A 22,374-nucleotide genomic window follows, 5' to 3' on the forward strand; every position below is an offset into this window, starting at 1 on the left:
TAAAATAAGCTGCTGTGTGATCTGGCTCAAAAAACCAGATTCACTGCCGTCAAAAGTTGCCCAGAGTCAAAATGAAACCCCCATCCCCACAGAAAAGAAACACACAATCACACAGGTACACACACGTCTGACAAATACATGTAACACACACACACACACACACGGGTTTGTGACCACACTCAGTCATCTCAAGAGTGCGACGTCGTGTTTTACCAGAAACACGTCCCTGTCTCCGTCGATTTTGAAATATCACTGTACCCCCGCTGACATTCAGATCAACACACACATGTACAAACAGCTGATGTTATAACGTCGTCTGAGACATAATCAAAGTAGCACAACTATTTACAGTATGTACACGGATATTGCTTCAAACGTTTTTTTTTTTTATAAACATATAACGACCGAACACAATTTGCTGTATGTCGGTTTATAATTGCATAATTCAGTCCTTTTTCTAATGCTGAGATTCTGTAATTTTTAACCCTAACCCTAACTAATTTTGTAAAATAATACAAAAATGCTTAACATATTTACATTGTCATAGAGAAGTCAAATAAAAAATAATAGTTTGAAGCAGTTGTACAAATAAGTGTTTCATACCTAATATTGTACATACATTGCAATGACTTAAACGCAGCTCTAATATTTACAACAAAAATACCACCAAAATGAGTTTCTTTTGATGAAGTGTAATAGAACTGGAAAGCACAAGCTTACTTGATTCAGTCAGTGCACGTTAATCCAGTTTAAATGTTTAAACAACACAACGCTGAAGGTAAAATGTGTTAAATGTAGAAACTGTGTTGTTTTGTTCAGTCTTTATCTGAACATCTGACCTGGATGTTATTTCCCCTTCTGATTTTAGTTTTTACCAAACACCTTTTAGTTCTCACCAAACATTTTTGTGATCTGTTTCTAGTTCTTTACCATCAATGTTGTAAACTTCACTCAACTTGATTTACATTTTATGAATATGAGTTGCTATTATTAATATAATTGTTATTTTATTAATATTATACTTAAAGAATTACTCTTTTATGATGAACAGAAATTAGAAAATGTATTTGATGCTTTATCACTATACAACTTAATACAATAATGTAATTTTCTCTACCATTGTGGACTGTCTAGATTTTTTACTTTTCTGTGCAACAAAAATGTTCTTGTCTGTGGGAGGACATGCAAACGAACAGCCCTCACCACCACTTATATCTGGGAAAGTTCACAATCACAATTAGATAAAGATTTCTTTCAAGATCGATCTCTTTCGGTCTCATACACGTTAACACAGAGATCCAAGCCCAGCATACGCTTATTGCTGAAGAAAATATGATAGGGGACCCACAGAAACTAAAGGTAAGTAAATGAGAATTATACACTTTTGAAATTTCAGATTTGACCTATGACCTTACATTAATCAACACTAGACTGCCATTAAAAAAACAAACAAATGGGGCATCAAGTAAAATACAAAATAACTTAAGAAAGAGGCACTTTCCCCTATATGTAGTAGTGCACATCCTGAGGGGGAAAAAAATTGAGTGTCAAGAATATTTTAATTACGGTGTATAAATCAATCGTTGTTGTACTGAGCCATCGTGTTACATATTTCTTAACTAAAGAGCTAGATTTATGAAATCACGCTGACCCATTCCGCATTTAGGTGCTGGAAGAAATGTTACTTTTTACCAAGCTAAAGTGTGCAGGAAGTAATAGTTTTATATAGTACACATCAAGATCGCACATGACACACATATACACACACCTGTTGACTTTAGAGTCTTCCTTTTCCTGCCCTGAGAATTAACGACACATGGCATAGAGCCAAGACACAAGCGCACAACAAATGTGTTGTGTGCATAAAATCACAAGGTAAAAAAAAAAACGTCAAAGGTGTTTCGTACACACAAAAATCACTTTTTTCCCATGATAAAATACACAGAAAATAGGACAGACATACAGCAGTAAACATTTATCAGCTTTGTAGTTAAGCTGATTTATTTGTGGTTTTGTACAAACACGTCTGTGCACTGAAAGTAGACATGGAAAAACCTTTTTATTCAACTTTATTAGTAGATAAGAGAAGTCAAATTTAATACACGCACTGATTGACAAAAGTCACTCATCAAAAATCACTTCAAAATTCAAACACATTTAAACTTTGTCTACTTAAACGTAAAGAAGCATAAAGACACTAGGCCTATTTTATTAGACCTCAGAGAAAGTCAAACAGCTCTGAGACGATATGTGAAGATCTGCAGATGTGTGTCTAACCAGCATAAGGATAAGACAACAGAACCGCCTGTTTGGGCCCAAGCTGAAACTTCTCTAAGGAGACCATGCTATCCACGGCTAGATTTGGAGCATCTGTGGTGAGGCGGACCTGAGCTTGAGCCGGCAGGTCGCTGTTAGAGAGGATCATGGTTACAGGGTCATTTCCCCAATTCATAGCAGTAAGGAAACGGTCGCTCTGATCCCAGAGGCGGAGAAATGCTAATGAAGTGGCTGAACTGTGAAGGCTGACATATTCTCCGTGCAGAAGCGATCGCTCTTTTCCCCTCAGGTCACTGAGTGCTTTGAAGACGTTGTGAACTGCGATACGCTCCTCCTGCAGAGTCTGAATGAGTGGAGGACGGAAAGAGCGAGATTCAGTGTGCTGGTTTTAAATTTGTAATTAGTACAGTGATGAGATCATATCTCCTTGTTATGAATAGTCATGTGAATAATCAAAATGTACCTTTGCTGTTGCATTCTTTTCTTCTGCTGGGTTTTCCAAGTCCCACATTATTTGAGGTTTTTCCTGTGAAGGAGGAATCTTAAGTCATCAGTGTTATAGCAATACGCTGGTAACTTGGCTAAATATAAACATTAGACTAAGACCGCAGAAGTACTCGCTTCTAACGCTTTTAGCTCGATTTTATGTATTGTTTAAGAAATGTGTCAGATGGCAATTCATAGCACATCGCAAGGGGCTCTATAGCATATTAGCATAAACTGTCTTCTAAAATAGGTTTATAACTACTGCGATAGTACTGTAGAGCAATAGTTTGAGTTAGCTACCTGAATAATAATCACATTGGCTTAATGACAGGGGCATTTGAAGGTATTTAAATGCTAAGACCTGGTTTAAGATCCTGAAACAGGCTAAATTTAAATACACATTATCATTAAACTCACAAGACAGAAATACTAATGAAAGCAACCTTATATCCCTTATTCACCAGGGGCTGCGTGCCATTTGGAATTGAATTAAAAATGAATTTTAAATTATAATTCAGTTCATGAATTTAAAATGCGGATTTACAAGAAAGCATAATTAAAATAAAAAACCGGAATATTTACTTGACAAAGCCTAGCATGAATGTTTAAAAATATTTTAAGTTGGCATTAAATGAGAATTCACCCTATTTTTCTAAATGCATGTTATTGTAAATGTGAACAATTACTCTGTGGATGTTTCCTTTTTTGTCCTTGTAATTCTTAAGTCACAATGTAAAAGAATAGACCGGCTACTTCTATTTCATAGCAACATTAGAACATTTGCCAAAAGTTTTTATAGGCATTAAATATGGACTAAGGATATGCAGATGGACAAACAGACTATCTATCTATAGATAGATAGATTTGATCATATTTAATAAACTAACTTTTATTTCTGTGAGCCAAGAACATTTAGTTACCAGAATGCGTTATATGTTTAAGTTCAGTAAATTCTCCACCTGTCATTTTCAATTCAGTCTCAACTATCTGTGGAGTGTGTGATTCAATTCAAATTAAGGAATTTAAATGGAGCCATTTTTTAAATTCTGAATTTTGCATCCAAACACTGATTTAGCTGTCCATTTATTTAATGCTGTACTCACCCCAGCCTTCAGTCCGACCTCATCTCCAGCGCTGAACACAGGTGTGCCCGGGAGGGTGAACAGCAGCATTTGATAGAGTCTTATAGGCGCTGCTGGAGTTCTGGAAGCCAGAGAACCCAGACACCAGCCCAGACTCGTCTGCGGGTGACTGGAGTAGAGCTTCTTTACTACCCCAGTCTCAGCTGGATCAGGCAGTCCAGTCAGGAGCAGGTCAACACCTGAGCGGTTCAGTACAAGAGAGACCTCATCCGCGGAGAGACTGGTGACTGATCCCATCAGAGCTCTGAAAGTCATGAGGAGAAATAGAGAGGCTCTTGGAAGCAAAAGAAAACAAAGATAAAGTAGAAAGACACTTGGCCTAACTAGAGGGAGCAAGCAGCAGTGCTCATTACCCCATCTGGCCAGCAGGTGTCTCTAAACAATTCAGCAGAATAGGAAACCACTAGGTTGTAGTAGCACACAATTACAGACACATACACTTGTTTGGTCTCCTCAGTTTTGTTGAATATATCTTGTATAGATGGCCAGGACTTTGTTGTCATGATCTCTCTCAGGTCAGGCAAGAAAATACCACCAAATCCTTTTGTCAACCAGTGTGTACATGCGTCCTAAATAAATAAATAAAAATATCAATTGGTATACCCTTTTGTATACATGTTGTATCTTAAATCTGCTGTTTTTCTAAGATAAGAGATAGGATCTTGTTTGGCTCTTTAATACTTCCTTTCTCATATACGCCTACTATCTTTTCATCCATACTCATTCTCCACAAAAATAGGCCTCCCTTTACAATTTCCTCTTTTTTTTTTATCAGCACTTACTTTTATTTTCTCAGCAACAGCAGTAACATTGTTGAACCAGACTGAAGCCCTATCATAGCTGGGTGTTAAATTCAGCACTATTGGGATACCTGCAAAAGAGAGAGCAACAAATACCAAGAGAGAAAGAGAGAGAGCAGGGAAAAAGAAGGGTTGGGGAAATAAAAAAGATGTTTTATAATTAAGTTTGCACATGCTTAATATTTGTGTTGTAATCTTATTTCATTCCCACGAAATCCCTCATCTGCTTAAAAAAAAAACAAATATGCTAAAGCTTTAAAATAAACTAATAAAGACTTTCAGAGGTGGAAAGAGTACTGAAATATTCTACTCAAGTAAAAGTAGAATAAGACAAATATCCAAATATCCAAAAATGGGATAGGCCTATAAATCTCAAACTAGTTGTTTTTAATTAAAGGAACACCTTTACAAGTTAAACTGCAATAACCAAAAAGATTTTGACACATGACATTTAAAACATTTAGGGAGGCTTGTGAGATTTTAATGCAGGCCATCCCACCAAGTATGCAAAACAAGCTAAGAACCGTTTATGACATTTTGAATTGCTTTTGAAGGATTAGATAATCAAGACTTCACATTGGTTATTTCAGTAGCATGAAAAACTAAAATAATATTATTATAAATTATACAAAGAAAGCACGCGAAGGACACTAAAGTGGTCCATGACTTCAGTCTAATGTGAGCTATGCCCTTTTGCAAAAACTCCCAGAATTACTGAAGCGAATCAATCGCTTACATTTATTTTGCACTTTGTTGTTTATGATTATGACAGAATTTGCGAATGCACATTCAGAATTCAGTCAGTAAGCGCGCACACTTGAACAACTCAATGAATCAAAACGCCTTTGATTGGACATTGCATTCATAAACTCAACAGAAAGGTGTGTGAATAGTTATAATGCTCAACACTGCAAAACGCGAGTATAAAGACATCTGATGCAACATGAGCAGATCTACTCTAAAATGTAACACTTTTCATTTATTTCACATTACACTTAAATCATGACCGCCGTAATAGTTCTTGCTTAATTGTGCAGGGACACTTTTTGCACCAAATCATAAATTTGGGTGACATTTTTGCCCCAAGCCCCCATTAGTTTCTGACCCTGGTGCCAACCAACATTATATCGACAAAAAAAAGATATCTTGATATTTTCTGTGATTTTATCGATAATGATAATTAGACAATATTTTGCTGAGTGTTATTATGCTGGTATCTTAACCATTGCTGTGGGCAGGCTGACTCTTATTCTCTGTATTCTTCATATTCTGTGTGGTCAGTTCACAGCAATGATAGAAATGAATCTTTTCTAATAAGTTTAAATTGATTTTGATCTTTTATGGGCATTTTTACCTACATAAAGCCATTTTTCTAAAAGTGTTCATTATCCTTTGAGCCAAATTCTTAATCGGTCATTTAGAATAATAAGACATTTGGGCTGTTACCAAACAAGTTAAATCAGTATCAACAAAATCCATCTTTGCAATGCAAAGGAAACACAGAAGCTGCATCTGAAGTGGCATTTAGATGCACTTACACACTGTTTAATGCAGGACATGAATGCATTTAACCTTCAGTTACACATGCAGAAATAATGTTTTGATATATGAGACATAAAACGTTGAATAGCCTACTCATATTTGAAATTATATATATACGTATATATATGTAAAATGTGAAATTAAAACCACCAGTACACTGTTTAATGCAGGACATGAATGCATTTAACCTGCAGTTACACATGCAGAAATAATGTTTTGATATATGAGACATAAAACGTTGAATAGCCTACTCATATTTGAAATTATATATATACGTATATCTATGTAAAATGTGAAATTAAAACCACCAGTTGGTGGCATCAAGTCACTGTTAATAAGTGAGTCATTGCGATTGACCCGAATCATTTAAACAGTTGATTCATTCAGGAACTAAATGTTGCTCAGAAGCACAAAACTGTGCTGTGGTGGCTGTTTTGGAATTATTTTTTCAACTCAACGATGCAAGTAGTTTACCTCTACATGCTTGCAAAGGGTTGATGTCGAGATTTTATAAGCTGCTAGTTTGGTCTCCCTAGGCAAACACAGTTTACACTGCATAATAGAGCTTATATGGCCAGGGGTTCATTTAATTTCCTTCGAGTTCAACTTCAGCAGAATACGACGGGGTTTAATTTTCTGCTGGGTCTGCACCATTAACGCCTGTCTTGTCCGTCTCCATCTTTCTTGTGATTTTAGCGCCAGTTTGTTCTCCTGCCCATTATTTAATGCAGTCGTTTCGAGGGTGCGATTTTTTTTTTTTACTCAGTAATTTTAAATGTAGCAAAGTACAATACTTCAATATATATATATACTTAAGTAAAAGTAAAATTACAGATTTTAAAAATTACTTTAAAAAGTAAATTACTCAAAAAAGCTACTCAATTGCAGTGACGTGAGTAAATTTAATTAGTTACTTTCCACCTCTGTGACTCAGTCCTTTTACATATTAGCAAGCCTTCATTGGAAGTCTACGGTGGCTGAGAAGTGCTAAACAAATCACAATTCTGAAAACAAAATAACAAATTACAAATGCAAATGCAAGTCTAAAAAACAAAATAACAAGTCAGAAAACACAACTACAAATCAGACAAACCGGAAGACGTAGGTATAGTTTTCAGAAAACACAACGACAAATCTGAAAACAAATTAACAAGTCAGAAAACACAACGACAAATCAGACAAACCGGAAGAGTTAGGTATAGTTCGAGACAGTGCCATTGGTTTGGGATTACTCACCGCTGACGGGACGAGACATCTGTCAATCAACGTATACAGGAAGAACCAGCCGAAGAACAGCAGAGAAAAAAAAGTTCGGCAAAAGATGGGATCGAACCCGGGTCGATCGCGTCAAAAAGCAAACAACACACACTTATCCATCTGCGCCACTGGAACTGATGTTTACCAGCCACTTTTGACTAAATGTAAATAGACACCCCGTATCTTTTATTCCAGAGTAAAAGCAATTCATACAATACATTTAAACTGAGCTACTTTAATACCATCTCCGAACTTTCTACCACGACTCTGCTGTTCTTCGGCTGGTTCTTCTCTGTATACGTTGATTGACAGATGTCTCGTCCAGTCAGCGGTGAGTAATCCCAAACCAATGGCGCTGTCTCAAACTATACCTACCTCTTCCGGTTTGTCTGATTTGTCGTTGTGTTATCTGACTTGTTATAATGTTTTCTGAATTGTTGTTGTGTTTTCTGAATTGTTATTTTGTTTTTTAGACTTGCATTTGCATTTGTAATTTGTTATTTTGTTTTCAGAATTGTGATTTGCTTTGCACTTCTCGGCCACCGTAGAAGTCAGATTTCATAAGGTACACTCTTAAAATTCTTCCCCGCGATGCCAAAGAAGAACCATTCAGTCAAAGGTTCTTTAAAGAACCGTCTCTTACCCTTTTATAATCTGAAAAACCTAATCGCCACAAAGAACCTTTTGTGAAACAGAAACGTTCTTCAGATGTTAAAGGTTCTTTATGGAACCATTTAGACAAAAAAAGGTTCTTCTATGGCATCTTGAAGCACCTTAATCCTAGCTGGGTAAAAGGCCATTCAGGGTCAAAGGTCACCTTTTTTATGTGCTTGGTCCAGCAGAGATTTCAGATCATTCTCAGTGCCTACAGAAGATTTAACTGAAACCAGATCTAGTGTATCCAGCTGGTCTGCTTGCACAGTGTGTATCGGACCCAGAATAAGACCCTTCACCTTCATCTGGCTCAGATAGTCCAGCTTTTCCTCCACTCCTACAGAGAATGAGAGAAAGAGAAAATATTGCACTGATACCATCATGAACCTCTAATTATGATCATTATGAAATAAAATACTTGAGCAGATATTTGACTAATCTACAATGACTACATGTAATGCTAATATATAAGAATTGAAAAGTTCAACAAATGTTTTGGCTACTGCATGTCTGTATACAGTATGTGCAGTTTACAGTTCTGTAAAATACTGAAAAACAAGGCTACTGATCTAAAAAATGACAAATAGAATAACATAATTGAAAACCTCTAAAAGCCTAAAATCTTTCATGAGGTAATTTCTCTAAGGCTTTAAAATTGTAATTCAAATAATAAACAGGTGTGGACAAAAAAAAAAAAAATCCATTTACCTTTCAGTCCCTTTTCAGAGAATTCATTCACATCAGATATCTGGTACAGAGGACCTTCGTTCCACCAGTTCATCTCAGGAATGGGTTTACAGCGTGGGGCCTGTACTATGATTACTATTGCTCCAGCTAACATGCCAGCCCAGCCGAGAAGGAACAAAGCCAGCAAAGCCCTACGCGTCTGAACCCACCTGCACAAAATATGCAAATCTATAAGAGACAGACAGACTGTCAAATGTTTCATTTTAATTTCATAATCCTCGTGTAGGTCGCCTACCCAGCAGTACTGGTGATTTTTATTAACTCGTCTTTGGAGAGGCCAGTATACTTCCCTCCAGCGTTCTCTGGGACGGTGACCTTCACGCAGCCATTTTTTTGAGTCTCTCGGGTCATTAGCTGTGTTTCCTGATCCACCTCATTCAGTTCTACGTCTTTCATTTCTCTTTATGTAGAGACGGCCTTTAAAATACTGGATTAAAAACAAAGCAAAACTAGTGAACAGATTCATTACATCTGGAAACGTATGGTTTATGGTTAAAAAGATTATATAGTATGCCATAAAAGGTTAGTAATAAAGAGACCTCTTTTTTTAAATAATATAGAATGATCGTAAACCTAAGGTCACAATAACTGCTGCTGTCATAGTAATAGTATTAACTAAGTTACAGTAGCTTGATACAAAATGTCATTTATTTATTTTAACAATAAATCAATCATTCAAAAACAAAAATATCTAAAGAACGCTCTGTTAAATACCTGTCCAGAGTTGAGGTGAGGTGTCCTCTGTGCTGTCGGGCAGAAAATAGAGTACAGTTTGGTGGTCAGTTCACTTTTATAAAAAGGACTTCATCTGTTCCCGCCCCTAACAGCCAACATACAGTACTGGAGGAGTAACAGTAGAGAAAGTCATAGATTTCTGCAACCAAACAAAATAAATCATCACACTCTAAAAAATGCTGGGTTAAGTATAACCCAGTGCTGGGTTAAAAAGGGACAAACACAGCTATTGGGTTGTTTTGACCCAGCGGTTGGGCTGTTTTGAACCCAACCCCGCTGGGTTAAAACAACCCAATAGCTGGGTTTTTCCCTTTTTAACCCAGCGCTGGGTTATATTCAACCCAGCATTTATTAGAGTGCATGCTTGATTAATTATACTGTTACCTTTTTAGGCATGTGTAGAAAATCAAAGTATTTTCATTGGTCCCTAAAGAAGGAAAATGTCATATTTTTACATATCAGCACAGTTTTTTAAATAAAGTATACACTTTATACAGAGTACACTCTAAAAAAATGCTGGGTTGTTTCAACCCAACTTTGGGTCAAATATGGACTAACACAACCGTTGGGTTAAAATTTTAACCCAAAAGTTGGGTTAGTCCATTTTTGACCCAAGGTTGGGTTGAAACAACCCAGCATTTTTTAGAGTGTATGTATATACATTCATAGAGTATTTAGGCTATTTGTTTAATCAAAATGACCCTTGAAAAGCACTTTTGTAATAAAAACAATGACTGCAGAATAACTACAAAAGTCACAGCGCAAACCTATTCCCACAAACACTTGCTTTCAATGCACTCAACACCCAAGATAGAACCAGACACGCAGAGCTGTTTTTTTTCTGTTACAGGAAGGTGTAACCAACACAACTGTAAAGCTCTCAAAACGATCTCAAAGACACATCTTCCCTGCATGCTATTCTGTCTCCTTCCCTTAGTTTAAGATGAACAATACCAGCTGAGGGGAAGAGGAAGAGTCTGAGGAGAGTGGTTTGTTTTCTCGGCGCTGTGCATGAGGTCCTGGGGTTCACAGATGCTCTGCAGGGGTCTGGGTGGACCTTCCTAAGCCTGTCTGATCCTGCTCTCCAGAAACTCTTTCAAAGACATGAAAAAAATATGACAGACCACAACCAGATGGAACTGGTTTTATCTATTTTTCCCCCCTAAGCGTGTTTATTGTTACTGTTGTAGGCTTTGAGGAGTCAGGATTGTATTGTTTGAGAAGATGCAGAATTGCTCTTCATTCCAATGCAGGTTTTCTGTAAAGTACAGTAAGAACTGTGTGTGTGATTGAATAATGTTTTTGGAGACTATTTTAATTCCTCACAGAACATTTCAGTGAACCGTTTTTAAAATGACAATTTTCTTAGTGTGGACAAGTAGACAAATATAAATGTCCTTTTTCTATTAAACAGAGTCTTTTGTGTATTGGAAAGGTTCCGTGGATGTTAAGGGATCTTCATGGAACCATCGAAGAAAATAAAGAACCTTTATTTTTGTGAGTGTTGTATGAATCGTGATGCAATATAATAGTAAAAATCTGTTTTGAACTATTTTATCGAATACATTTGTTGGCAAAAACAAGTCTCTGTGTAAAAACACAAATGAAGTAGGCTAAGTGACAGACAAAATACGGTGTGATATAAAGTTTTCCATGTAGATATTGCACCTACAAGACAACACATGTAGGCTAGTACTTAGAAGTACTGTACAGTAAAATATTGAAAAAAAGAGGCATTTGTGTTTTTATAATATGGCTCTATAACAATTATTCTGGGGGTTTTAGGCATAAAAATATCATTATGACAATTTTCTTAGTGTGGACAAGTAGACAAATATAAATGTCCTTTTTCTATTAAACAGAGTCTTTTGTGTATTGGAAAGGTTCCGTGGATGTTAAGGGATCTTCATGGAACCATCGAAGAAAATAAAGAACCTTTATTTTTGTGAGTGTTGTATGAATCGTGATGCAATATAATAGTAAAAATCTGTTTTGAACTATTTTATCGAATACATTTGTTGGCAAAAACAAGTCTCTGTGTAAAAACACAAATGAAGTAGGCTAAGTGACAGACAAAATACGGTGTGATATAAAGTTTTCCATGTAGATATTGCACCTACAAGACAACACATGTAGGCTAGTACTTAGAAGTACTGTACAGTAAATTATTGAAAAAAAGAGGCATTTGTGTTTATATAATATGGCTCTATAACAATTATTCTGGGGGTTTTAGGCATAAAAATATCATTCATATTTTTGCATTGTTACAAAAAAGTTGCTGATTTGTAAAAACCTGCTTAAACGTTTATAGACTTTTTTTTAGTTGGCTGATTAATGTGCAAAATATAATTATTGGCTTGCATGTTGAGGACATAAAGTGCCCTCTAGTGGCAGTTTGTGAATGAACTGAACACCTAGAACCTTTCCATCATCTTTTTTTGTGAGAAACGCTTATCTTTTTTTGTGTGATTGTTTGATGAATACAACTTTTAAAAGAACAACATTTATTTAAAATAGAAACTGGATTTTTTTGTAACCATATAATTCTTTACTATCAATTTTGATTGATTTAATGCATTGATTTTATTTTATACTTGCTAAATAATAGTACTAATTTCTTTCCAATAGATAGATAGACACTTTATAGGTTAAAATGCTTCAAATTATTTTTAGGAATTGTGTCCTAAAACAACAAATAATTAAATGAGTTCAAGAGGGAACAATTTTCTTTTGATATACTAGAAGCATTAACTGCACCAGTGCATAAAGTGGATAGAATTTCACACAAAACATATCTTCAATTGCAATTTTATTTATTATTATAACAGGGGCTTTAGATCTACATGTCTCTATATGGAAATCAACTTCTGTCCTACACCAACCGTGACAACTCTTTCATATAGCTTTAAAGTTAGTGCTCCTAAAAGTATCCCTATTAGAGAATACAACTATAAACTATTCAACTCAAAGTATTTCCAAACCTGTGCACAGTATTGAAACTCATCAGAGATACTAAGGACTGTCTGTGTCCATGTGTCTAGCCAGGAAAAGCATAAGACAACAGAACAGCTTGTTTGGGCCCAAGCTCTAACTTCTCTACTGACACCTTACTATCCACAGCTAGATTCTCTGTGTCTGTGGAAGCACGGACCCGAGCCTCAGCCGGCAGGTCGCTATAGGTCAGTGTCATGGTAACAGAGTCATTTCCCCAGTTTAAGGCCACCAGGAAACGTTCACTCTGGTCCCAGAGGCGGAGAAATGCTAATGAAGTGGGTGAACTGTGAAGGCCTATATATTCTCCGTGCAGAAGAGATCGCTCTTTTCCTTTCAGATCACTGAGTGCTTTAAAGAAGTCACGCACTGCGGTACGTTCCTCCTGTACAGTCTGAGTCAAAAGAACGAAAGAAAGAAACAGAGTGTATGTGTTTTTAAAATGTGCAAATACAAGAGTGATATATATATATATATATAGCAATGTGAAAATGTGAGAATGAAAATGTACCTTTGCTGTTGTATTGTCATCATCTGCTTGACTTTCCAAGTCCCACATTGCTTCAAGTTTCTCCTGAATAGGTGATATTATGTCAGCTTACCAATTTATTGACATCTTAATTTTCATTTTAATTTGCTGTACTCACCCCAGCCTTCAGTCCGACCTCATCTCCAGTAATGTGAAAATGTGAGAATGAAAATGTACCTTTGCTGTTGTATTGTCATCATCTGCTTGACTTTCCAAGTCCCACATTGCTTCAAGTTTCTCCTGAATAGGTGATATTATGTCAGCTTACCAATATATCGACATCTTAATTTTCATTTTAATTTGCTGTACTCACCCCAGCCTTCAGTCCGACCTCATCTCCAGCGCTGAACACAGGTGTGCCCGGGAGGGTGAACAGCAGCATTTGATAGAGTCTTATGGGCGCTGCTGGAGTTCTGGAAGTTAGAGAACCCAGAGTCCGTCCGCTCAGACTCCAGCCCAGACTCGTCTGCGGGTGATCAGCGTAGAGTATCTGTACCACCTGGGCCTGTCTTATGCCGGGCTCAGCCGGATCAGGCAGTTCAGTCAGGAGCAGGTCAACACTGGACTGGTTCAGCAGATGAGAGGCATCATCCGTGGAGAGACCCGTGACTGATCCCATCAGAGCTCTGAAAGTCATGAGGAGAAAGAGATTGAGACACCTGAGTGCCCTGAAATCAAATTCGGTCTAACATTTGTATTCACTAGCTGTGATCAGTACACCAATCTGGCCACCACGTGTCTCTGTTCTACTAAACAAATGTCCTGTCTACCACCCCATACCTTTTTTTGGTCCCATCAGTTTTGTTGAATATGCCTTGAACAGACGGCCAGGCTTCTGTGTTTGCAATGTCATTCAGATGTGAAAGGAAGATGCCGTCCACCCCCTTATTGAGCCAGTACACACAAGCTTCCTACAAAAAACACATAGAATGGAACAAATAAATCAGTTTATATGGCTAAGCACTGATTAATACAAAATGTTATAAATAATAGTAAAACATACTTTCAATGACCATTTACACTATCATTCAAAAGTTTGCGGTTGGTAAGAATTATTTAAAAGAATAGCTTTTCACGAATGCTGCATATATTACAATTTAAATGAACTGTTTTCTATTTGAAAATATTTTAAAATGTAATTTATTAAGCTGAATTTTCAGCAGACATTACTTCAGTCTTCTGTCACATGATCCTTCAGAAATCATTCTAACATGCTGCTTTAGTGCTCAAGAAACATTTCTTCTTATAATTAATATCGAAAGTGTTTGTAAGGCTTAATATTGTGTAAACTGTGATACACTTTCCTGATTTTTTTTTTTTAGGAATAGTGTTCAAATAGAACAGCCTTTATTTGAAAAAGAATTTTTCGTAACAATTTAAAAGCCTGTACTGACATTTATGATCAATTTCACGTTTTCTTTGCTGAATACGATTTCTTAAAAAAAATATTACATTCAAAGTACTTTTGAATGATATTGCTATGCTAATATCAGAAGTATTTTTTCACTCTAATATCAGGAGATAAGTTCTTTCTTACTTTGGCCCTTTCTCTCTAAATCTTTTTGTCTTTTCTCTCACTAACTGACCTTCAATATATCAGCACTTACTTTGAGTCGATCAGCAACAGAAGCAGCATTGTTGAACCAGGCTGAAACTCCCTCATGATTGGGTGTTAGATCCAGCACTATGGAGATTCCTGAGAGGGAGAGAGGAAAACACGTAGAAAGAGGGGGAAAGGCAGAGGGTAGAGTCAACAAACCAGAAGGCTGTTAAATGATCTTTCTGGACTTTATCTTTCCTGAAAAAAACAAAAGCCTAGCGTTTGCCTTGTATGAAGCCTTTATTTGAAGGTATATGGCTTTATTTACTGGAAACCACAGGGATGTTCCTGCTAAACCAACACAACTGTGTTTGAGTTAGTGAATCAGTTCCAAGCCAGTCCTATATATTGTTGCTAAAATTATATAATGAATACAATACGTGCCATAAAATAGTTTGTGAGGTGACTATTTTCTAGGAGATTTTAGTTTGTTTTGATATACTTTACATTTTATTTAAAGAAATAGTTACAAATAGAGTTAAAAAAATTATATTCACTATAGGAAAAAAGGCAGGAGGTCAGAGTTTAAACTGACAGCTCACTGCTATTTCAGACAGCCTTCCCCTAAAACAGAGCAACTTAACGATCAGTCTATCCAGTGACCTATTTCGTCATTTCAAAATAGGTCACTGGATATGTGACAGGGTTGATCACAGGGTTGATAAGGCTTTTTCTTTTGAAAGCCTTAAAAACAACCAAGCGAGGTCACCTTTTCTATGTGCTCGGTCCAACAGAGAAATCAGCTGGCTCTCAGAGCCAAATTCGGGGTTAATGGAAGTTAGTTCCAGTGTGCTTGACTCGTCTGCTTGCACAGTGTGTATCGGACCCAAAACAAGCCCCTTCACCTTCATCTGGTTGATATAATCTAGCTTCTCCTCCACTCCTACAGACAGAATAAAAGACAAAGGGTTAAGAACAAGAGGAAGTGAATGAGAGATCATCATCAGTGCTTCCTTTTTCTCCAGCTACAGAGTTCAGGGCGTTCTTTTAATTATTAATCTGCTTTGATTGTTTAACCACAGTACTGTGCGTGTATACCTGAAGATATCAGGGTTTAAGGTCACTGTACTTGATAATCTTAATCTATAATGTAGATTGTCTACAGTATTTGTGTGAGAGTGCGAACACTTGTGCAATATCGTAACTACAAACTCAGCCAAAAGTTGTGGTAACAGCAGAAATGTGATGAGAGGGAGGAATCTTGCATAGATCAGCACATGCTTCCTCACATGAGCGAGTCACAAGACAGCCAGTCAGTTTTGGCTTAGCTACATCATCTGTCTGATCTTTTTCCTCGGGTTTTCCTAATGTTATCGTAGTGAAGAGCTAAAATACTGAGAATTTAATGTAGGCTTGACCCCTGTTGTGAATGTCTGAAAATGTTATCAAGTACGTCAAAAGTTGAGAGATGCTGGCAAGATGTTTTCCCATTTTTTTTCAATGATTAACACAAATATAAGCAATCACCTTTTAGTCCATTTTCAGAGAATTCATTCACGTCAGATATCTGGTACAGAGGACCTTCGTTCCACCAGTTCATCTCAGGAATGGGTTTACAGCGTGGGGCCTGTACTATGATTACTATTGCTCCAGCTAACATGCCGACCCAGCCGAGCCAGAACAAAACCAGCAAAACCCAACGAGTCCGAATCCACCTGCAAATATGCAAATATATATTAGACAGACAGACAGACAGATGGATAGACAGATCAGACAGACAGACGGATAGACAGATCAGACAGACAGACAAACAGAAGGATAGACAGATCAGACAGAAGGATAGACAGATCAGACAGGAGAGGCCAGTAAATTTGACTTCGGTGTCCTCCGGCACTTTAACTTTTACGGAGCCGTTTTTTTCGGTGCCTGTCGGAGTTTCTCCGGTCATCGGCTGTTTTTCCTGATCCATCTCGTTCAGTTCTACTTCCTTCATGTCGTCTTCTTTATTCATGTTTGATGGTAGTTTCAGTGCTGACAGTTAAATAGAAAATTATTCATCATCAAAAAAAATAAAATAAAATGAAAGCGTCTTAAATTTGTTTGCAGAAGATATCATATTATTTTAAAGGGTTAGTTCACCCAAAAATGAAAATTCTGTCATGAATTACTCACCCTTATGTTCAACCGTAATTTTACAAAGCTACGACGTCCAGCGGATACTCTCCAAAATGGCACAAGGCTGACACGGAGGAGACGAATTGTTGAATAAAGTCGTTATTTTTGTTCTTCTTTTGCGCACAAAACGTATTCTCGTAGCTTCGTAAAATGACGGTTGAACCCCTGATGTCACATGGATTATTTTACAGATCTCCTTGCTACACCTCTGGACTTGGGAACATTTCAGTTGCGTTGCTGTCTATGGGAGGGTCAGACAGCTCTCAGATTCCATCAAAAATATCTTAATTTGTGTTCTGAAGATGAACGAAGGTGTTACGGGTTTGAAACGACATGAGGGTGAGTAATTCCTGACAGAATTTTCATTTTTGGGTGAACTAACCCTTTAAGTAGCCTATTCGCAGAATTGTGTTTTTATTTCGAAACACTATAGAATAATCTTGAATGATTGTAAGAACGAGACATACCTGCAAAAAGAAGAAGCTTCCGTTTCAATCAGGATTCCAGCTGTTTAACTCCACAGAGGCTGTATCTTACGGTCAGTCCTGTTTATATAGTCCACTTGCATCCGCCCATTCGCTATCTAAAGGAGGATCTCCAAAGGAACTTTGACACCGATAAGTCTACTTTTTATTGATATTGACTTCTGCAACGTCATCAAATAACGCGCGTTTTAATGCACTGAATTTGCGTACTGCTTGAGAAGTTACACTATAATCACGACTGTAATGCAGTCAAGAGTTCCTGGAGAGTTTCCACCTTAAACGCTTCCCTTCCAAATCCCGAGCGCATCATTGAGCCCGAGTTCACTTGAGTGAACTGGAATTCATTCCGCAAACATGCCCATGAGAACCAATATACTCTCCTTAATGAAAAACATGAGTAACGTGGACAAATAGTGCTTTCTGATACAGTCAGGCAGTCTTGAGATTGTTCTGATCAGCAACAGCTTAAAAAGTGCAAGACTGAATAGTCTACTGCACACAAGCATGTCATAAAACATTGGGTTGCACTGCAACAAAAGCTTTAGCACACAGAATGAATGATTAGATCTAGGTCGCCGTTGATTAGATACAGTTACAGTAAAGAGCTATTAAAGTAACAATCCTTTTTTTCCTTTCACAATCTTTAAAAAATTCAGATCTTCTAGATTGTTGTATTTCACTATTATATGTGTTAAAAAAACACTAAAACGCTTTTAATTTTAGTTCTTTAAAAAAAGCCACAGGCCATAGCCACATACAAGCACATGATGGTTTGTTTTATTTGAATGTCCATGCAAACACAAATTTCATGTATCAGTTTTATCCTTTGATAGGTATAATTTCCCTAGTAGCAGGTTGTTGTTTGCTTGACCAACACTGTGCTATAAAGTGCAGTCACATTTTCTTTATGTCTGTAGATGTTATGGTTCCTTTCTGCAGCAAACACTGCATTTCCAACACTGCGCTTCCCTCTTTAGTCCTCAATTTGAATTTATCTGAAAATTTGTGTTTGTCGTCAACACTTTTCTTAATGCTTCATTTTAGTTCAGAAAATAAAAAAATACTCCCGACAAAGATCTGTTGTTGTTTTTTGTCGTGGCTCTCTCCCACCAACTAACGTTCACTTTCCCTCTCAGCCTACCAAGAGAACAATGTGTGAGTGTTTTCCTCATGTGACAGAACAGTATTTTGGCCCCCTCTGCCTCAGTGAGGAGAATTTCAAACAGGTGCAAGACTGAATAGTCTACTGCACACAAGCATGTCATAAAACATTGGGTTGCACTGCAACAAAAGCTTTAGCACACAGAATGAATGATTAGATCTAGGTCGCCGTTGATTAGATACAGTTACAGTAAAGAGCTATTAAAGTAACAATCCTTTTTTTCCTTTCACAATCTTTAAAAAATTCAGATCTTCTAGATTGTTGTATTTCACTATTATATGTGTTAAAAAAACACTAAAACGCTTTTAATTTTAGTTCTTTAAAAAAAGCCACAGGCCATAGCCACATACAAGCACATGATGGTTTGTTTTATTTGAATGTCCATGCAAACACAAATTTCATGTATCAGTTTTATCCTTTGATAGGTATAATTTCCCTAGTAGCAGGTTGTTGTTTGCTTGACCAACACTGTGCTATAAAGTGCAGTCACATTTTCTTTATGTCTGTAGATGTTATGGTTCCTTTCTGCAGCAAACACTGCATTTCCAACACTGCGCTTCCCTCTTTAGTCCTCAATTTGAATTTATCTGAAAATTTGTGTTTGTCGTCAACACTTTTCTTAATGCTTCATTTTAGTTCAGAAAATAAATACTCTAAAAAAATACTCCTGACAAAGATCTGTTGTTGTTTTTTGTCGTGGCTCTCTCCCACCAACTAACGTTCACTTTCCCTCTCAGCCTACCAAGAGAACAATGTGTGAGTGTTTTCCTCATGTGACAGAACAGTATGTTGGCCCCCTCTGCCTCAGTGAGGAGAATTTCAAACAGTCCCGGGGCAACAGGGTCACAAGGATTACCAATAATTCTCTCTACTGGGAAACTGTCTTCATCAAGCCCAGATTTAAAGCATCCTGCATGTTCTACCCAAAGATGTTTTTAAAACAAGCCTCTTATGCACACTAAGGCTGCATATATTTGAACAAAAATACAGTAAAAACAATACACTTGTAAAATTTAAATGTAATTTATTCCTGTAGTAAAGCTTAATTTACAGCAATTACTTCAGTCCTCAGTGTCACAAGATCCTTCAAAAATCATTCTAGTAGTTGAAAATACAGTTAGTTCAGTTAAAAACTGTATTTTTTTTTTATTTTTCAGGATTCTTTGATGAATAGAAAGTTTAAAAGAACAGCATTTATTTGATATATAAATCTTTTATAACATTATAAAGGTTTTTATTGTAACTTTTGATCAATTTAATGTGTCCTTGCTAAATAAATAACAGTGCTATTTTACAAATCTTTAAAAAAAATTCTTAAAACCAGTAAAATAAAATAAAAAAAAATTAGTAAAAAAAAAATCTTACTGACACCAAACTTTTGACCGTGCATGTGAATCAGGTCAGCCAACAGACATCTGCCTAAATTGACCAGTTTAATTCACACAGCCTCAATAGGTCCTTATTACAGCATTCTTTTATACTTTTGTGTGAAATGTATAAAGTATTAAACCATTCTTTCCGTCTCTATATTCTCTAAATAAACAAGGGACAAAAGGTTTAGACTTAAACTTTTTTTTGATACATTTTAAAGAAAGCCAAACAATCTGTTTATCTTTTATTCATTAAAAAAAGTTGATATTCAATTAAAGCTGTTCGAACATTTCTGACCCTTCTTATGTACTACATTTGAATAAGGACTTTTGTAGACTGCAGGGTTTATAGAGATGATCCTGTGACTGAAATGGCCTCATGTACAGCACAGTTCATGGTAGTATTAATCGTAAATTTAGATAAAAAAAAAAAAAAAAAAAACAATTTCAGGGTAGTGCATTCAGTTCTTTTGCAGGTGAGCCGGGGTGAATGCTAAAGGCAAGAGGTCTCTGAGACTGGTCTTCCTATAGGTTCCATCTGGCTTAGTGAGGTAAACGTCCCATTCTGTGCCAAACTAAAAAAAAAGAGCAAGTGACAGAAAGGAATATAAAAAAACTGAGACAAAGGAAAAGATGTTCAAAAGTAATAATTGCCATATGTGATAAAAACCGAGTGTAGCCATACCTCCATTAATACCTGTCGACAAGCACCACATGGTCCCACAAAACTATCTCTGATATCACTGTTGGTGAAATCAAAAGGATTCTTTAACATACTGAATATGCTTGCTGTTCAGTAAGTCAGTTTGTATTCGGAATATATATGATACACCATGTGACAGCTATGGCTGTAAATCTTCGGTATCCTTCTGCGACCGCTCTCTGTATCGCAGTTCTCTCCGCACACACAGTAAGGCCATAGGAGGCATTCTCAACATTGCAGCCTACAACATATAATGGTTAAGAACACTCTAACAGCATAAGAGGACAAAGCGCTGACTATATGGCAGATAAAATGCTGTGCAATCATGTTGCTTCAGTCAAAAATGAAATAAACAGGTATGCCTACCAGTGATAATGGCGCCCCCTGTCGTCAAAATTGCAGCACCGACTGCAAACCCACTGTACGGACAGTAAGCCATGTCTCGTGCCTGCAAGCATTTTGCCACTAGCTCCGCAACTTAACACAACAGTTGAGGACAAAGCAAACAATCAAAATGACAAAACAAAAAGCGCATCAATACACAACTATGATACCACTGGCACGCTACAGAAATACATCTCTTAATGAGGTTATGTTTAAGCATTAACTATGAGGGCTTCAGATAGCAAAGTCCTAAAAGTAGGCTGCTCTAGGTCAAGCTCAAGCAACCTGCACAAGCCAAACATCTCAACTAGCTAACGTGCATTAAATGCAAAGTCACGTTGAGTGTTTGTTTTACACGTATTGGATCAAATGTGTACCTACCAGCCATAACAACAAGCCGACTTGTTAAGATGGACTAGATATAGTCTTTCTGAAGGCGTATTTAAAAAAAAATTAACGCAGTTTTGTCAACAGTTGTTGTTGATGCCTCGCCAGGCATTTCTGGGACGGGTGCCGTGACAGAACAACTGACCTGGCGCAAGTGTTGTGGGCGGGGCAAACAACACACTCATGAATTATTCATAATACAAGGCTGTTTTGTTTTTTCCCCCTTTTGAATAATTTAGCACGTTTTTTAATCGCTGTGTTTTGATATTTGCAACTTTTCGCAATGAATTTTGTTCAAAAACAACTACAAATAATAATAATAATAAATAAACTAAGGTGCTGTTAATCTTTGTTTTGATTGCTTTATCGCTCACAGATCTCAAGCAATATTTGATTAATAAATACATATATTCTAAGGAATAAAGGAAGGTGCGTTATTGCACATTTATCTTCAGTAGTTAAAAAACCATCAAGAACTTTATTGATGAAACAACCACTGAAAACTAGGAGAACACCTCTTGTAACAAACGTATATAATAAGATCACTCAGTAACCAGTATAAATAATACAGCACATTTTCAGAGCATTACTGGAAGTTATCTACAGGTCTGCAGCTACATTTGAACATATAGGGTTCTATTGGTGAACAATATAGACCTACATGTCAAAGTGGTATACAAAGCAAAAAGAGACAGTATGAACACACAAAGAAAGCCTAGATTGTTAATCCAAAATGCAAACAGATACAGGGTTTTGCGACAGTGGTCTCCAGTGCTGGTGGGAACATAGTTGGGAGGATATATGGAGTAAATCCAGTAGGTACCTGAAAGAACAGCACGAGACCACCACTGATTTTAGTTTCACTATATTATTTATAAATAAATAAATAGGCTATTAATAAAAATATGTTGTGCTGGCACTGGGCTGACAATAACTTTGTCCTTTATTATCAGTAATTTAATATCTCTTTCTCTCACCGGCAATGAACCAGCACACAATGAATAGGTA

The 22,374-nt window shown here is 36.7% G+C and overlaps 3 protein-coding genes across 3 annotated transcripts; all 3 read right to left on the reverse strand.

The window, feature by feature from the left end:
• Positions 1-2,073: 2,073 nt before the first annotated feature.
• LOC107597055 (4F2 cell-surface antigen heavy chain-like) lies at positions 2,074-10,095 on the reverse strand. Its single transcript, XM_016287960.1, has 10 exons — positions 10,025-10,095; positions 9,620-9,745; positions 9,141-9,332; positions 8,867-9,054; positions 8,322-8,495; positions 4,688-4,776; positions 4,344-4,474; positions 3,867-4,149; positions 2,741-2,803; positions 2,074-2,620 (listed from the first exon to the last, which is right to left on the reverse strand). Exons 3-10 carry the CDS (start codon positions 9,299-9,301, stop codon positions 2,273-2,275), a joined length of 1,437 nt encoding a protein of 478 aa, XP_016143446.1. The 5' UTR covers positions 9,302-9,332; positions 9,620-9,745; positions 10,025-10,095; the 3' UTR covers positions 2,074-2,272.
• A 2,343-nt stretch (positions 10,096-12,438) lies between these two features.
• On the reverse strand, positions 12,439-17,625 carry LOC107597056 (4F2 cell-surface antigen heavy chain-like). The gene is made up of 9 exons (XM_016287961.1): positions 17,343-17,625; positions 16,509-16,731; positions 16,228-16,415; positions 15,470-15,643; positions 14,768-14,856; positions 13,941-14,071; positions 13,474-13,786; positions 13,338-13,400; positions 12,439-13,025 (listed from the first exon to the last, which is right to left on the reverse strand). Exons 2-9 carry the CDS (start codon positions 16,709-16,711, stop codon positions 12,678-12,680), a joined length of 1,509 nt encoding a protein of 502 aa, XP_016143447.1. The 5' UTR covers positions 16,712-16,731; positions 17,343-17,625; the 3' UTR covers positions 12,439-12,677.
• A 2,524-nt stretch (positions 17,626-20,149) lies between these two features.
• LOC107597094 (cytidine deaminase) lies at positions 20,150-21,537 on the reverse strand. Its single transcript, XM_016288002.1, has 5 exons — positions 21,361-21,537; positions 20,962-21,072; positions 20,725-20,836; positions 20,578-20,635; positions 20,150-20,467 (listed from the first exon to the last, which is right to left on the reverse strand). The coding sequence occupies exons 1-5, from the start codon at positions 21,365-21,367 to the stop codon at positions 20,354-20,356; spliced, it is 402 nt and encodes a 133-aa protein (XP_016143488.1). The 5' UTR covers positions 21,368-21,537; the 3' UTR covers positions 20,150-20,353.
• Positions 21,538-22,374: the final 837 nt, after the last annotated feature.

This window comes from Sinocyclocheilus grahami, unplaced genomic scaffold (assembly GCF_001515645.1).
Source record: "Sinocyclocheilus grahami isolate Dianchi unplaced genomic scaffold, SAMN03320097.WGS_v1.1 scaffold227.1, whole genome shotgun sequence".
Lineage (NCBI taxonomy): Eukaryota > Metazoa > Chordata > Actinopteri > Cypriniformes > Cyprinidae > Sinocyclocheilus > Sinocyclocheilus grahami.